The following is an 18,772-nucleotide window of genomic DNA, read 5'->3' on the forward strand; positions in this document are numbered from 1 at the left end:
TGCGAACCAGCTGGTCGCCGCAGGCGGCTATGATGAAATAAGATGTTTGTGTGTGTGTGTGTGGCGCGCTTACCGGGAAAACGGTAAGATCTAGGAATTATTCTATTCAAATTAATAATAGTATAGATATAGATTGATTGATACTGCCACGAAATCTCTTTAAGCAGCCGCCGAAGGCGGCAACCTTGGCGTAAAAAGGCGGACCAGCTGGTCGCCGCAGGCGGCTAGTGTGTAATAAAAATATATCATGCATAAGGGAGGCAAGGCACTCAGATTGTAGTCCTCATCAAAATAAACCTGTGCAATTAAGCACCAAAAGAAAGAATGAACTTTGAACTGAGATTTTAGAGATAAAACTGAAGACGTTAAGTTTTATTTTTTCTCAATAAAATACATTAGCTTTCTTCAAATATAAGGATTAATGAATAGGAGATACTGGGGATACTTGTTCCCCACTTTAGTTTTCAATTTTTTTCTAGGCTGCAAATTATCACTTTTTTTTTTTTTTTCAAAAAAAGTACATGAAGAAAGTTGATTTTTTTTCTCTATCTGAAAGTATTTTTTTTTAGTTCAAAGTAAACGGATAGTTTTGGTAAAATAATTTTTTTCAATAACTTTATAACCGGATCATGTATCCCACATCAAGGGATACATGATCCATTCATGGGGGATACTTGATCCCACTGAGGAAATACATAAACTTTTCGTTAGTTCAGCTTTATTTGTGGATTTTAGTTTTCTACATAATAGTTAAAAAAAAATAAAACAAGGTCTATTTTTTTTTATTGAATTATAATAAAGGGAGCACAAAATAACATTGTTTTAAATTCCATTAGAACATTTGTAAAAAAAAAAAATGTACACAACGGAAATGAATTTATGATGCTTTTGATCAGTAACTTATTCTCTAATACAGTTGGGAACAATATATTTCATAAATAAAACTAACAATTTTTTTTAAAGTAGCGCAATGAAACTTAAATTACAACAAATAAAAATAGAAAAAGGACGACAATCACAAAAATCAACTTATTTGCTTCTGTCTTGCAATAGTAAAATTAGGAGTTTTATCAATTGAATTAATTTTAAAAAAGAGGGATGAAAAAGTATCAGCATACTTATAGAAAAGAATAGAAAGCCTAGTATATATTTTCAAAACCTGAAAAGTCAAATGCAAACAATTCGTCTTAAAGTTCAGCTCAACCCATCTGGATATGTGCAACTTAACACATTCATTCCCATTTACTACACTTTTGTCAATTTTTCAGGAAAAATAAATTGATTAAGCATGTTACCTTTTCGCTTTAGAAAACTTATTTCAAACTCTAGAAATCCAACTTAGCATTCTATCCGCTAATTGGTCGACATAATGGGCAACTAACTTTTTTGATGTAAATTTAAGGATAGCAAAATCATTTTTTTTTTCATTCAAACAAGGATTTGACATCTATTTCAACTTGTTCAAGCTCATTTGGCTGATCAAAACATAACTCATCAGCAGAGTTAGTTTATGTTTAGATGTTTGAGGTGTTATGTGGGTTACATGTGCGAACTGATATTTTTATTGTTTAGTATATATTTACTGACTGATTATATAAATCTATCACTCATACTATGATAAATTTTATTATGTTAATATGGTTTTGAATATTTAAAGTTAATATCAACTAAGTAAACAACAGTTATTTTTTTTCATTGTGTTTATATTGTGATTTGGATACTTGATCCCAGGGATCATGTATCCCTCTAAACGAAGGGATCAAGTATCCCAAATATGCGATTTTTACAAACATACTTGTTATATTACTTACAATCAGTGGCAATTTACTAAAAATATGTCTCAATTACAAAAGACTGTCTGTACTTTAACATTACGCTTCAGTATTTTTTTAAGCTGTATATATTGAATAATGTAAACTTCAGAATGCTTTTCTAAAAAAAAAAGTTTCTCTTGACACATTCAGACAATCATTTCTTCGGCTAAAACAAAATGACTGAAAAAAAAAAAAAAAAAAAAACGAAGTGTTACCGGATTTTATGTACAAGTATAACTTTAACGTCATTCTCGGGTTTCAAATCTTTATTTAATGATTTTATTACATTTTTGGCTATGGGATCATGTATCCCTAGGGATCAAGTTTCACCAGTCAAGCTTTTCTAAAAAAAAAGTTTCCCTTGACACATTCAGAGAATCATTTCTTCGGCTAAAACAAAATGACTGAAAGAAAAAAAACAATAACAAAGTATTGCCAGATTTTATGTGCAAGTATAACTTTAACGTCATTCTCAGGTTTCAAATCTTTATTTAATGATTTTGGTACAATTTTGGCTATGGGATCATGTATCCCTAGGGATCAAGTTTCACCAATCTCCCCTACTGCAACTGGCAACAGCTATCGTGTACATTTTAATGGCGTACATCTTCAATTGGGCCGTGGTAGCCCGATCGGTAGAGTGTCGGATTCGGGGCCGGAGGGTCCTGAGTTCGAACCTCGATGGTCGAAGACCCACCGTTGTCATTAAAGGGGACTGGGCGACGTTAAATATGCTCATGGTCTCAATGTCCTCCAAGTGAAACGATATCTCTGGGGGTACTAGCACCAGGTAGCTATTAGCTCCTGGACTAGTTCTAAATTCTCATTAACTGTTCGATCCGGTGATGGTGCTGCCATTTATCGGTATATAAAATAATGGAGGCAAGGCACTTAGTATGCAGTCCTTGACATAAATACAGTTGTGACTCTGAATAGGAATAGGAACATCTTCAATTCTAAAATGTGTGTGACCAAGTACACGAAATTGAAATATGTGTTGTAAATGAAAAAACTAACGGAGTTTGTGTACACTAAGGATATTTGTTTACCAAGTAAGTAATTATCGTAATCTACTATGTTAATTGAATAATATAAGCATTATAATGTTAGGATGAAATGTTTTAACAATGAGTTGTAGTGTAGTAACGATTATTTGCTTGTCGTAAATTGTTTATAATGCTTGCTTAGAATGTAAATTAAGAGACCGAAGAAATCTTTTACTGAACCCTTTTGCGAAATTCGAATAGGATAGGCCAATGAGTATATAAAGACTTATTGAGTCTTCAAGCTTCCTGCAGGCATCATATTTCAAAGTGCTTGGATGTAACTCTGAAAACGCTTTATGGGTGATTATCAGGAAAAGTGCTAATTTAAGTCCCAGATGAATTTCCCAAGCAGTTCCAATTAATAACAAAAAATATATATATCATAGTAAACTTCGTCGTACATGCAATCCATGACAAAATTTTGAGATTTTTCTTTAATCTATGATATTGGAACGCTTTTTATTGCTTCTAACTCATATCGGCAATTGTCTCACGTTCGAATCGCAAATTAAAAAAAAAAAAAGACCTGCGTATTACAAAACATCGCAGCAGAAGCAAATACAAAATGAAGTAATTTGTTTTATGTTTACCTAAACATAAAACACGTTATGTTTACTTAAGAGAATTGACTTTGTGTTTTAGAGAAAATGAATTTACATCGATGAAAAAAAGCAATTCATGCTCGTCCCAAGTTTTCATATGTCTGGAACGCAAACTTCCGGTAGGGCTATTTCAAGTAAAAACATTCATTTGACTCCAATGTTCTGCGTGGGATGAAGTCTTTTATGTGATGTATAAGTTCCAATCGAAAGTTTTCACTTCAGTTGCATAGAAATACAGGTAAGAATTTTCCAATCTTTACTGTTCTGTCTGTACCAAAGGAAGGATCATGTCGGTAGCGCAGCGCAAATTAAAACGCTAAGAAAATTAATTTCTCAAACTATTTTTGCACAATTGAAAATAATTTAACTGCCATAAAAAGAATAATACGTTTCAATTTTTGATTCTTTAATTAGCGATGTTTAGCGATCAAATTTGCGGAAAATTCTTCATGTCGGTAAAAATCGTGTCGGTAGCATATACAGTGGCTCCCAAAAGTGTTCGAACACTTACGACTTTCAATAAAATAGGATCCAATCCCATTGGTTAGAATTAATATTTCAGAATAAGTATTTAATTATAAGATCTATGATCAATTTTCTACAAAACTACATGAATTTTTTTTTTTAAATTGAAACTTATTTTTTTTTTTAAATCAAAAACCAAAAAGTGGCGGGAATTTTATCTTATAAAAGACTTCGTACACTTTTAAAAATGTCTATATATTATTGAATAAGCTAACTTTTCATTAAGGTATTATTTAGTAGAATATCATGCAGTATCAACAACACCTTTTAAACGTCTGGGGATAGATTTCATTCTTTTTTCTTTCTTTTTTTTTTTTTTTTTTTTTTTTTTTTTTTGCGTAATTTCTGAGGTTTAACACACTTCGAGTCTTACTGTTTCTAGCTCTATTTTCGTTTCAAAGCCATATTTTCGTAATCTAGCCTCTAGATATCTTTAGATATGTTACATTAAGTTTAAATCTGGATATTGAAGGGGTATTTTCTAAACTTTTTAGGATAATTTGCAACGCAAAATGTTGTATAACGTGTTGTTGGATAACGCAAAAATGTTGAAAACCGTGTGCTTCTTATCTTTATCTTGATAAAAAAAAACAAAGTTGTTTCCGATAATCAAATTTTTCGCTAAGAGTCTAAAATTGGTTTTTAAAATATTTAAATGAACAGCATGATTGATTATTTCATCAAAAAATTCCAAACTACCAAGTCCTGATGCTGATATGCACCCTCACACAAGACCACCTTCCTGAGTAACTGGTCCAACTTAGTTCTTTAGATTAAGTTCCTAATTTTTTCTTCTATTTACAAGTATACAACAATTTAACCAAAAATGTTAAATCTATTTTTATCTGTAAGTAGGACGTAATTTCAAAACGTTTTGAGCTTTTTCATCATTGATTTTGTGACGAAAAGTGTAAGTTTTCTGTTTTTCACACGACCAAGAAAATTTCTGCGGGAAGAGGTCCCATTTAATCCAGCTAACCAAAGAACTTTGCGAACAATTTTAGGTGAAAATTAAATGCAAAAATTTTCATTGAACTCTGCAGGAAACTTTTACAGAACTCAAATGTGTATTTTTCATAATTTTTTTGACTGCAAAACTCCGACCACGTTTTGTCAACTTTGCCGGTTGACCTTTTCTTGCCTTGTTTTCGGTCAGATTCTTTTCTTTAAAGCATTTTATCACGCACTTTACTATAGAATGGAATAAATGAAGTAACTTAGAGACATTTCAAACCAATTTACCGCTACTGTGAGGAAAAAATTCAAATTTCGAATGCTGTTTTTTTTCGGGGGGGGGGGGGGGGGGGGGGGGAATATCAACCATTTTAGAGTAATAAGCACAATATTAAGGAACAAATAAACAAAAATTTAAAGCCGAATGACTTTTAAGGGTCAACTCAATGCAAAAATAATAAAAAAAAAACCGACATATTATAATTTTAGTCATGAATTTATTTGAAAATATTTGAGTGTACGATGACTTTTGTGGCGTATTATTTAGATGTCTCTTCGTTTTTTGACCCATTCCAAAAAGAAGATCCGTCAATATTTTGACAACAATACAGGGTTTTATTTAGAAAGGCATAAGAATGATGTGAAAAAATATTGAACTTCATATTCGAATTCGGTTTTGCGTTATTTTGGTTTTACTCAAAAATTTCAAGGTGTACGAACACTTTTAGGACCCTCTGTAAGTAGAAACCATTCGTTCCTGAACTTATGCGGGTGTTACCGATATTTTTCACAATTCGTTCTTCGTGTAATGAGTTTGTTGACAATCTCATGATTGAAAAGTTGTTTAATTTCTTAAAATATGCTTCTGAAACATTATTTTCTCCCCATGAGGGCCCTAACAAAATTATCTCTCTTTTTGTTTTTCATCCTCTTTTCTTTTACATAAATATTTAGATTTTCGTTCGTAATTACTGCCACAAAAGCTAAAATTTTATTTAAAAAAAGTAAATATGTTAACTTGTGCAAATCCATCCCCCCCCCCTTTCCCCTTTCCAAACCCAGACTGTCTTGAATTAATTTTGTTTTTAAAGCTTGTTTTAAGATTTTTTTTTTTAAAACTATTAACTTATGTGATATTTAACACCCAATCTATTATTAATAATTTCAGTTACTAAAAATATTTTTAAATTGAAATTTTTGACGAGGGATGTTATGAAAGTATAATTCAATGGCTATTAAAATAAACTACAATCAGTGGAGTGCACAGAAATTTTGAGGTCCGTCACAAAACACTTTTCCGCGCCCCCCTCTATATTGTTTGTCTTGCTTCAGGCTCGGGCCCGAGCCAACAGGTGTCCCTTCTCCCCCCCCCCTACGCACGCCCCTGACTATAATTTATGTAAATATTACATACATTTACTACATATTTATAGTATATTACTCACATAAATTATACAGGTAATGTATCATGCCCATTGAGTATAAAAATTTGTAATATTTGTCAGATCTGTTACATTCATATCAGATCTCTAACAGTCAAATGCGCTCTTTCACCTTGCGTCTAGATTTGTAAAAAATCCGTTACTAATGTGTAGTTAAAACTACCCTATTAATTTTAATTTATGAGCATCTTTAAAAATCCAAAATTTCCATAATCAAATTGGCACTTTTTCTGACATTCACCCTTATACGCATTAGATGTTTATTTGAATCGTGTAAAGATTGTCCAATGAGTATAATAACGAAAAATATTTTTTCTGGAAACTGTGTTTTACATGTTGAAAAAAAAAATTATCAGTAAAAGAAACGATAGGCATTCCTTCATCTATGTGACAACTATTTCAAAGGCAAAATACTGCAAAAAGTGATCGTGATTCACTATTTTTTCAAAAATATTGAAACGTATTTTTGTTTCATCTGTCGCTTTTAAAATATTTATGTACTTATTACGTGGAGTATTATTAGTATTTGTTTCATTAATTTTCACCGACTAATTTATTAATTAATTTTCATAGAAATACTGAATACACCTTACCAATACTTAAAAAAAGGTACCTATGAGAAAAATGTTAACTAAATAATGGTCCGAAGTTTCGGTTGTTGATCTTTTCATGCAAACTTTTATAAACTTTTGTGTTGAGAAATTGAAGCATTAAAAAGTCTGCTAGAAAGTTCGCATGTAATGTTGTGAAATTAGAGACAAAAAAAATCTTGCCACTCTTTTAATTTTTAAAAACACTTTCTGTTACGCTATCAATCTTTTAAAATATTTATACACTACGCCAGCTATGAGCTTCTTATTTTAATGCATTCGTGAACCTATCAATACGCAACTTTGATGACTTGTAATAGTTAAAGTCTTGTTTATTTAGTTAAATATTAAAAATACTTCAAGGTAAAATGTAACTGAATTATTTAAAGCTCCCCCACCGCCTAACTTTTAACGTAATTATACAGTAATTTTTATTTTGAAAGTAAGATTTCGCGATCTTTTCATGTGCGGTTTAGTTAAGCAATATAGGAAAACTTTTAAAGCATTTTGCTGAGAAAATGTTTAAAGCAAACTTTTCAGCTACACACAGTAGTATTTATATTATTACTGTTAATATCTTGTTGTTAATACTGAAAAGTAAAAGTTGTGAAATGAACTTTTAATCCAAGTTAAGTCATCCGCGTACTTGAACTAGAGTCAAACAGTATTACTATTCAGTTCTTAAAATTTTTCAGGGATGCTTTTATACGAAAATGATTGCTTGAAATTGATTTATGACGCTCGAAATGAAAATACAAAATAAATTGTATCACAAAATAAAATATTTTATTACATAGCATTAAATTAACACAGCCACAAAAACACGACAATAGTTTTAACATTTGAATAAATTACGTCCACATTATCAATGAAATGAATAACTGTCTTAAGAACATTTGTAATTTCATAAACGAATACCAGAAAAGAGAAATCATATTTCAAACATAAGAGAATATTCCAAAGAAACTTAAGGAAAGGTTTAAGGAAATTTGCTTCAAAGTTTTTCCAGATGATTTCTTGTAAAACTGTAAATAATATGAAGACCCTTTTTGATCATGGAGATGTTAATTAAAATGTTCTTATGATAAATGTCAGCAAATGTTTAATAGAAATATAATTTTCCAATGAAATTTTTTTTCATGAATTAAAGCAGGAAGGCATGCTTTTAAAGCAAGCCTTCCTTGCTTTAAAAAGAAATCTCATAAAAATGTTTTTTGTTTTATTGAGAGGGAGAAGGGTATTTAAAACCTTACTATACCTTCTAAATCCATTTTGTCACTCTAAGCATAAGTAGAAACCTCCTGCTTTGCTTGCACAAGGACTAATGAACCAAGATTTTAAGCTTATAGGTCTTCTCTTATATGACTTTGCTTTCCTGTCCAATGTCATTTTTTTTTTCCTCTGCATTAAAATTTTTCATTGAAACACGGTACTTAGAATAATTTCAAGAAAAGACACAAAATAAAGGACACGTCTCTTTCACAAAAAGTAGTTGAAATTGCTTTTAAATGCTGTCTTTATCTAAAAACAAAATGAGCACTTCATCGGTATGGACGGTGTCCAGCATCTTTCTTCCCTCCGATCCCCATACCTTTGTCTAAAACTACACCAAACACAACTCTAGCGTTCATGTTCAATCTCGGTTTTGGCAAAAATGGCAGAAAGAAACTTTTGATCACACTGACGGGCTCCGAAGACACATGGGTCCCACTATTCGCCGGAGAACTGATGCTTAGCGATATGCCTTCTGGTGGTTTGTGAGCGTAAGCACTAGGTGGTGGCACAAACCCTCCAGCACCCCATCTGGACTCTTCTGGCTGAGGACCATTTTCTATGTGGTGTAACTGATGCTGGAATGGCTTCAAGCCTACTGCATGTTGATGAGAAGCAGCCATCATTGGTGGCCTGTTCATGTTGAAATTGTGAACACCATGCTCGTGCATATGAGGGCCATTGAACAAATGTTGATCTTTCAATTCAAAATGCTGTAGTGGTTTATGGGGATTTCTTGAGCTGTAGAATCCTTGAGGAGGTCCTCGTTTGAAGGAACTGGGGAAATTATGGGGGTGGTTCTGTGGGGGGTTTGGTACATGCGAGTTGGATGACATCACCGATTCTGATTGCATCATGGAATCGAAAGGCTCGAACCCAGTAAGTTCTAGCGGTTGAGAGTTAAATCCACTGCTCGTTCTGCGGTTATTGTTCGCCATTTGTATCAGTAAAGGCTTTTCGCCAATTCTCCGCGTAGCTTCACTTTTGGGAGCACTGCCCCGATTTGTCGAATTACCATTCTTGTGAAGCGAGTGTTGACTCTTCGTTTGTGGATTTGATTTGGAGATGGAATAGCTTTGAGAAGATCCAGAAGCAGCTAAATCTTCGGATTGTTCTTCCCTAGTTGGTTGCCAGGTATTGTCTTTTTCTTTGTTACTGGGACTTTCAGCCACATGACTATCTACTCGAGATATAGTAGATTCTGGATGATCTGGCAAAGGGGCAACTACGACAAACCGGGGCCCGTTGCTACCGGACACTGCTCCAGAAGCAGATATCAATTTCGACAATATGGCATTTACATCTGATGCATCTTTCGGAGAAAGTGTTTGTGGAGCCGCAGTGGTAGTAGTAGTAGTTGTTGTTGTTGTTGTGGTGGTAGCGGGCGTTGTACTAGTAGTGCTCGTACTTGTTGTAGTGGTAGTCCGCTTTGTTGTGGGAGCAACTGCATCCGTTTGGGACTGAAGCCTTTGGTTTTCTTCATTATTTCTGAAGATATTTGGTCGGTTGTCATTGCCCATTGAAAAGCTCTAAAAAGGAGAAAAAATTAAAATTTTAGGTTACGTTAAAGAAATTTTAGTTTTCCTTCAGAACAAATTTCCACAGTTTATAAACATGAAAAATATTTCAGATTTGAAATATTTGAGATTCACACAAAAATATTCTCGATTTTGGATATCTTCATAAATGTCGTTTTTTAGAGAAATGCAGTAAATCTTAAACGTTAATCCGGTAACGGAGCACATTTACAAAAAATAAATAGATAAATAAATAAAATCTGACAAGTGTTTCGGCGTTACAATTACAAGGAGTCCTTTTTTTTCAATGCAAAAAGGTTTGAGCTTGTAGAACCGTAAGCGCACATCTTTTTGTTTTAAGTTTCCTTGAAACTCTGAAACATATGTTTGCGCAATTTTTTTAAAATTTGTACTTGTTTAACAATGTAGGTTTTATTTCGACTTTTGATAATAATTTATCTTATTCTTACAGTAGCTGTCTACCTATTTATCTGCATATTTATCTATCTATATGTTTCCCCAACTACCTTTCTCTTTACCTACCTATTTATTTCTCTATTTATCTAGCTATCTCTTATCAATTTATCTCTTTTTTTTATTTACCTACCTTTTTACGTGTCTACCTATACATCTCTCTATTTATCTATATATCTATCTATATATGTATATATATATATATATATATATATATATATATATATATATATATATATATATATAGAGAGAGAGAGAGAGAGAGAGAGAGAGAGAAGTTGATAGATAGGTAGATAGACAGATTGAGACATCGATAGATGGATAGATTGATCTCAAAAAAAATTAGTTTCTTTTTAATTCAAAATTTATCATGTTCATTTGCTAGACCAATTTGCGTTCATTTACTGGTTCGAGCTGTTCATTCACTGGGTCATTATGCCATTTTTTTAACTCCTAAAAAATTGGAAGCGGTATCGTTTAAGTTTCCGCAATTCGTTTTTTTTTTTTTAGATATTTGCATAGATTAATTAAAATGTTTCAACTGTCACTTTCTGAATAGTATTTTACTAAAAATTACGAGGATTAAAAAAAAATGAAATTGTGCTTAAGTGTTCATTCACTGGTCGGTCTACCTTATGTCTCAAAAAATATTTTTGAGGTTAAAATTTAAGTTGATATCCCGATGTTGAATAACGCATCAAAACTAAAGAGGCTATTTACAATCGGTAAAAGTCAAAATATTTTTTTCCTTTGTAAGTTTCTAAAAATTTGCATTGAGCCTTTTGAACGTAAGTTTGATGATCATTTTTTTTTTTAATTTAACCTTTGCATCATAAATAATTTTTTTGGTAATCTTGTGCAATAAACTACCTTTGATAGACTGAAAGTATTCAATTGGGGCCTTATAAAAGATGTTGATTAATGGGAGCAAAATTGAAAGTTCTAAATGAATAAATGCATGTGTGCAACAAAGTAACAGTAGTAAACAACGTAGAGATAAAGCACAAATTTAACAATTGATTGCAGAAATGTGTTTTGGGGTTGAAAATAACCCCTTTTTCATTGAAAGGAATTGTGAGCTTTTTTCTCTAAATTCATCCGAGCTAGGATTACCAAATTAAAGAAAAACATATTTTTATCGGATGACTTTACATCCAAAATCTCACAATTCTTCGCATTAAAAAAAAAGAGTTCCTTGAAGCCCCAAAGACGTGTTTGCGATCAATTTCTAATTTGTGCTTTATCTAAGCTGCTATTAGATCGAGGGTGTTTTTCTTAGCTTTGCTTGACATCATTTCTTTTGAGTGATGTTAAGTTATGAAAAGTTTTATGTTTTTTATTGTTATGTCATATCCGAGTTTTTATTTTAAGTGAACAATAAAAATCGTTTGCGAGACTCCGCAGAACATCTCAACTCAGAATAAGAACCCGGCGATCGTTCTGTTTAGTTCGTTCTTCGCCGACTTTTTAGCAGAATGGTTCGTGTTTGTAGAACTCCCGAAATGCAGCATTGCTACTTTAGAATAGGGTATTGTTCCCTGATTTTGAACAGCTATATTTGCTATATTGGGTAGCTTTTAATGATCATTGTAATCATGATGCATCAAGTATGTCCTTGTATAAAGAATTTTTAAATGCAAATGGGACTTCATTTCTTATTAAACACAGTCCGCTTAGAATTTCGCCAAATCATTCACCGTTTTCATAAGTGATTGATATTATTCCAATAAATTATTTGATTTAGTAAAACAAATTTTTACTCTGCTAGTTAATTCCAGTTGAAACAGTGATATGCAGCGTACTAGCAGGACAATTTATTGTTTATTGAACTTGATTTTGATAATGGAAAATTTCTGGCGAGTTCTTAGGTGTATTTCCCCCTCCCCCTTTATGTTTGTTCTAAAATGTTCAATACTTGTTTTCACCCCCCCCCCCCCCCAAAAGGTTAGAATATTAGCTTCACTTCATCCGAAAGTCATACGAAACATCTTACAAGTGACTCAAAGCATGTCATTTACAAACATATTCTAAATCAGAATACTCTGAAAGAGCTGCTTAAAGATGTAATGCGCCATAAGGAATATCTGACCAAATTAAGTGGATTCCGTTTCCAGAACTTTGTTTGCCCCAAATACCGTGTGGTACCAATTTCAAGTGGGCACCGTGAAATGAATAATATTTGCATTCGTTAACCTAAAAGCGATTAAAACGAAAGAGGCAATCACGTCGGAAAAGCATCCGCCTTACACTTGGTCAATCAATCTTAAAGACTCCTAATTTTTACTCAGCTGCTCTGCTTTTTTTCTTCAAAAGAAAAACCACAGGCGTTTTCATCTTAACAAGTCTACTTCACCTGCTGTGATGAAAAGGCAAACGTAGGAAGTTCGCTTCTTATTGAAATTAGTTAATCTGAAAACGGGAAATGTCAGTTGTATGATAACAACCGTAATCGATTGGAAGGATTGTTAATTAGCATTTTATGTATATTTATATTATAAAAGCATGTAGCCCATCTTAAACATTTTTTCAGATGCAGTAAGAATCAGTAGATGGGATTTTTTATGGAGTAGCGGCGGTATCCCTAATATGCGATTTTCACAAACAAACTTGTATCATTAACAATCAGTGGCAATTTACTAAAAATATGTCTCAATTATAAAAGGCTGTTTATACTTTAACATTACATCAGTATTTCTTTTAAGCTGTAAATATTGAATAATGTAAACTTCAAATGCTTTCCTAAAAAAAAGTTTCCCTTGACACATTCAAACGATCATTTCTTGAGCTAAAAGAAAATGGCTGAAAAAAAAAAAAAAATGCTGCCAGTTTTTATGTACAAGTATAACTTTAATATAATTGTCAGGTTTCAAATCTCTACTTAATGATTTTGGCACATTTTTGGTTATGGGACATGTATTGCTAGGGATCAAGTATCCCCAGTCTCCCCCATAAATGCTTGATAATTACATTTCGTTGCTTCCTTTAAATGGCTTCAGATTTATTATGTTTTTAGACAAGTATTATCAGTTTGGTAAGGTGAGACATTTCCCAGCATAATCAAATTCCTCTCTAAATCGAGTAATATATGATGGAGTAGGCGGTGTTCGTTTAAGTGGGGCCAACAGTATATGTTGGCCCCACTTAAACGTTGCAGTTATGTTGCAGTTTTTTTCCTTCATCGCTTATCACAAAAAAAATTAATTCAATAATATTTAACTAACATTATTTTGTTTATACTTTGTTATTAATGTGCTGAAAATTTATGCCTAGAGAAATTGCGAGAAAAAGCTTGATATTCATCTGATTTCTTTTAAAGTAATTTTTATTTTAATGAAAAAAGTTATATAAAACAATAGGAAGTTGAAAGCTGCTTGATCTAGAACAATAAGGTGAAAGCATTTAGCAAAAATTAAAGTGGTTGAATAGAGGAAGGGAATAGTTTAGTTCCGGAAAAATTTCTTTTCAAATTTGTAACTTATTTTAAATGCAAGCGTTGAAGATTATTTTGTAATGATCCTGTACGTACAATAAATAAATAAATAAATAAATAAAAACTTTATTAAACTGCAGATATGAAATATATCATTAAAAAAGTTCTTAATTCCATTTGTTTTCAAATGCATATCCTCCTCACATACACGGTGATGCCACATATAATTTTCTGCATAAACTATGACTGTTCTGACCCAAAGAATATTCTCTTGGCCTTAATGAAATTTAGAGGAACTGGAATGGCAATTGCAGGAGAACTGCAGAGGTTGTGGGGGAGGGAATGTTGACTTACCTGCAGGAGACCGTTGTCTACCTTGTTGGCTCTGTTGTTGGCCGAGTTCATGACGACATCCGCGCTTACAGCCCATGCAGCTACGCCTTGGATGTGGAAAGAGAAGAAAAGGAGTTATTAGTACTATTACTGTGTTTTGTAAACTTTTTACATGAAAAGAAGTGATATTTCAAGCTTTTTTTAAAAAAAATAGGTGTGCTTAATTCTAGTGGTTCCATTCAAGATAAAATACTAGAGGGTGGAATACTGAACTAACTTGTAGTAAAACAGAGGCTGTGAAGGAAATGAACTGAATACTAATTGAAAGCAATAACGCTGTTAAAAAAAATGCCGTTGAACTCAAATATATTTGCATGAACCATTTCAATAATGTCTGAAATTATAAGCAATTTATTATGCTTTTGCATTTAACTTCATATACATTGATAATACGTATACAGCATGTTTCCGTTTAGCCTAAAAGACCTCTATTTTCGTAATTCAAAATTCGAGATACATTTTTCCAATTTCAAAATTGGTCAAAATAAGATGGAAAGTTAAGATATTAAAAGTTTGAAGCTAAAAAGAAAAGTAGTGAAAAAATACGAAGCCTTAACGTTTTATGCGGTCCTCCTAATTGTATTCAGTTAAATAATCTAAATTAAAAATTTTTTTTTTTCGAAAACAATAAATCTGAGACTAAGAGGAGGGGATTAAAGGGGACTCTTGGAGATATATGAATTCAAAATGCTAGTCTGCGAAGTAGGGACCGTGCAGAAGATGAAATCGAAACATATCGCCCTTTCAGAAAAATGAAATAATGTCCACGTGTACATAAACAAAACATTTATCTTTTTCATTGCTACTGAAAAAAAATCAAATGCTACACTATAATACCTGAAAACACGCAGCAAAAGCTTGTAAAATTTGAAACATCACACTCCCAGCGCACATATACTTTTAAAATTCTTCTTATTCGCTATATCCCCCCCCCCCCCCAAAAAAAGCGTAATTGACAACGGATGCAAAAAGAAAGTAGCAAAACGCAGCGTTTCATTATCTCGATGAATATTGGTCGTACTATCGTCAATTTTTTGTGTCGGTATTACTTTTTCAAGAGATGTATAAAGGCAGCAGTTTCAAGATTTTCCCCGACTCGGAAAAATTGAAGATCCGGCACTTACAACAGGCAACTAGTAAAAGCATTTCGTACATAGTAAAACATAACTTAGTCCTCCACTTAGTGTATGAACATTTCAGAAAAACACGAAACTTACGCATTATAGAGAACAATGGTTAAGAGTAAAAGTATGAAGTTATGAATCCAGCTTGCATCAGTTCACAAAAGTAAGACCTCGAAATTAAAGATGTTGCTAATAAATTTTAATGTCTTTGATCTCTTAAAGTGTAACCACGTTACAAACAACAAAATATAATTTGACTTGCGAGTTGGTTCGATCATTAGCTTGATTATTGCCTATTTGTCTTATGTATTAAATTGTGCCATAAGTTTTTTGGATGGCAGTTTGAAGACATTACTTCCCTTACTTCAGAACAAGGAGAAGTAAAAGTAGTTAGTAAGCGCATTGAAGCTGTTGCATCAAGAGATGTTGAATGTTTCTTAAAATCCACGTGCTTTTTTACTGAACTTCATACACCAATCGCATTTGAAAAATCTTCATTGAAACTTGTGCAGTAAAATCATAACCAGTATTTTCTGGACTGTCTACAGATTTTTAAAAAATAACTGTCGTCAATGTGATTTTCACGCCCGTATGAACTGCTCACTTTGTCTTCTAACAATCTGAATGGGGTCGTTTTCTAAATTTTGAAAGTGTGTTTTTCTGAAAGAGCATGCTTAAAGACATAGGATTTGATAATTTTTTAAATAATTTGACAAAATTTGCTATTTTTAAAAAAATATTTAAGCCAGTGCGCAGACTCAATTTCATTTTCTACGCTTCTGCGCATGACATCACAAATAATGAACTGCCATTCGCTATTGCCATCCGCGCAGAGGGTAATATTTAATTCGCTTCTTTACTCACATGTATAGAAACGTTGGTTGATCATAAGCGTAGAGCGCAATATTAAATTTCCTTCTTCATTATCATAACGTGGAATCACGGTAGAGAGCAAGAGTAAGCGTTCAGTGCGCCATTGGAATACGCGCCTAAGTTCATTTGTGACGTAATAAAGACCACGCCTTGTTTGAAAAATTGGACATTTAAAAAAATTAATTATAAAATAACTGTTGGGAAAATGAAAGTATTTTCTAGGTCCATGTTACTTTTCTTTTTCTCATTCTATCAACTTCAGTCACTAAAAGCAGTACTTGTGATTGAAGGAAACCACCCCATTGTGTAGTATATTTTCATTGGTAACATTTAGTTAATAAAAAATATAGTTAAACGACAATTAAGAGCAAAAGAGTTACGATAACTTAAAATTGAGAGAAGAACAAGCAGAAGAAGATAGTGAGAAAATGAACGTAAGAATTAATATTCTTTGAAAGCACTTAAAATCACTTTAAATATTTTACAGTCTACAACAAAAGCGCTGATGAGCACTCTGTTAACTCAGTGTTGTTAGGCTGAGCGAAATAACATCGACTGGGCTATTTTTTTAATAGATATAGCGACCAAACTTGCCTTGCTAATTTGTGGGAAGCTTCAAATTTTCATTAAATGTTTAAAAAGGGCAATTACCTAGCTTTTATACTTTTAGTCGCACATTAAAGTGCAAAATGGTGCAATGAAATAAAAGGTTTTAAAAGAAGTATAGTTCAAGGAAAAGAGTACAAAATTTCCTAAGGATTACTTTCGGGCTAAATTAATATTTTAAGTCATAAATAAGCTAAGAATATATTCAGTAAAAATGATTTCTAAGTAGAATGCAAAACAATGCGTTGAAAGTACATTTATATAAAAAGATGGAATTTAGACATAATAAACAGTTAAACTATAAAACGCTTTAAAATTATAAGACTTTGCAGATATATTTGTCTTCCAAATATTTAAAAATAAATAATCAGACCTTTTGCTTTAAATAACTTTTAATTTTATTGTTGAATATGACTCTTGTCATTGTATAGCGCTCATTTTTATGTTTTTAGTAATTGTTTTCTAAGTTCCTGTAATTTGATCGTATTTCCCTGATATTCATCTGATTTAGGATCTCTTAGCTATAAACTTTCCCTTATTTACTCATACGTTGAAAATGTAGCTAACAACAAATTATCTCTAAATTTTCGACACTTAGAAATCATTAAAATGAAAAGAGTAATAATTATTCACAAACTGGTTGGAAAAAAAAATAAATGAGGATTTCTGGATAAAAAATATATGAGAATATTTTTCCTGCTTTTCGAAATTTACACTTAATTAAGATAAATTCTCAATAGCACAACAAAAAGCAAAAGAAAATAAAGAACTTTCTTTTTGTCTCCGTTTCGGAAGATCCCTTTCGAAAGGGAAACGATGCAAATGACCTGTAGCTGTAACGAGAATGGAATAACTGTTGCGTGAAGTGCGATTATCCTGACTTGTTAACAATATGTTCTTGAAAACGTTCCATTTCTTTGTAACACATATTTTCAGAAAAATAGGTTAAAATCTTTTGAGAAAGACATGCGTTGAAGTAAATGGCAAAAGTAAATTATTACCATTTCGAAACTGCGCTAATATTTTGAATTTTGATCAAAACTTCAGGTGTTAAGTTATTACGTTGCTTTAAACTGTTTCGTGCATCAAACAACAATAACTTTAAGAACACAAAAGATTTAATTTCATAATATTCATACTGTGTGAGAGAAACTGTGTTGACGAGACAGAAATGGTTAAATGCAACTGCTAAGGGAAAAAAAGAATTAACTTGAAGTCCGACGAATACAAATCACATTTCTTTCAAACAAGTTTGAAATATGAACCCTTCAAAGAAAAACAAATCAAATATGTAACAATAAAATTATGCACAAATGGTTTCATCTCCATTTCAACTGCAAAGTAGTACTTGAATAAATGCAGTAAAAAGGTGTAAAACACACTTTCCAAAAAAAAAAAAAAAAAGAAGCGAAATAAACTAACATTAGAATAAGGACAACAATCCCCAAAACAACACAAGAAAATTAAGTTTGCAAAAGACAAAATGAATCATAGCTTTTATTCACTTGAAAAACGCAACAATGATTTCATTCGAATGCAACCAAAAATAAAGGTGCACAACTAGACCCCACTAGGAGTCCACGTACCAAATTTCAACTTTCTAGGACATACCGTTTTTGAGTTATGCGAGATACATACACACATACGTACATACGGACGTCACGAGAAAATTCGTTGTAATTAACGCGGGGGTCATCAAAATGAATATTTCTGGTGTCTGTACGTTCCTAGGCATATATCCACGTGTGGTCGGGTCGAAAAAAAAAACTGAGCATTCATTTGGGGGTGAAAAAAAATGGAAATTAAGGCTGATTTTTGAGTAAAATTTATTTCGCGAGTACAATACTTCCTTTTTTGTAAAAGGAAGTAAAAAGGATGAAAAATGTCCACCGACTTACCGATGACTGCGGCGAGGGCGGGCAAGATGAGTCCTATGGAGATAAGGCATTTCATCTTGGTCCGTGACCTCCTGCTCCTTGGATCCTCCTGCTGGGACGGAAGAGGAGGAGGCACATGGCTGCGACGCCCGTAGCTGCGCTCTGCAAATTAGAATTAAAATATTAATGACGATAATAATGTTTTGTTATATTTAAATCGACTTCAAACCCGC

At 32.4% G+C, this 18,772-nt stretch overlaps 1 protein-coding gene across 1 annotated transcript in view; it reads right to left on the reverse strand.

The window, feature by feature from the left end:
* Nucleotides 1-8,514: 8,514 nt before the first annotated feature.
* The window catches only part of LOC129220681 (probable serine/threonine-protein kinase dyrk2), a 48,138-nt gene continuing 37,880 nt past the window's right edge, over nt 8,515-18,772 (reverse strand). Inside the window, exons 2-4 of the mRNA XM_054855111.1 lie at nt 18,561-18,701; nt 14,021-14,106; nt 8,515-9,774 (exon numbers count right to left, since the gene is read on the reverse strand). Coding sequence (XP_054711086.1) covers nt 8,515-9,774; nt 14,021-14,106; nt 18,561-18,701 — 1,487 coding nt within the window. The remainder of the gene's footprint in view (nt 9,775-14,020; nt 14,107-18,560; nt 18,702-18,772) is intronic.

This window comes from Uloborus diversus, chromosome 4, assembly GCF_026930045.1.
Source record: "Uloborus diversus isolate 005 chromosome 4, Udiv.v.3.1, whole genome shotgun sequence".
Lineage (NCBI taxonomy): Eukaryota > Metazoa > Arthropoda > Arachnida > Araneae > Uloboridae > Uloborus > Uloborus diversus.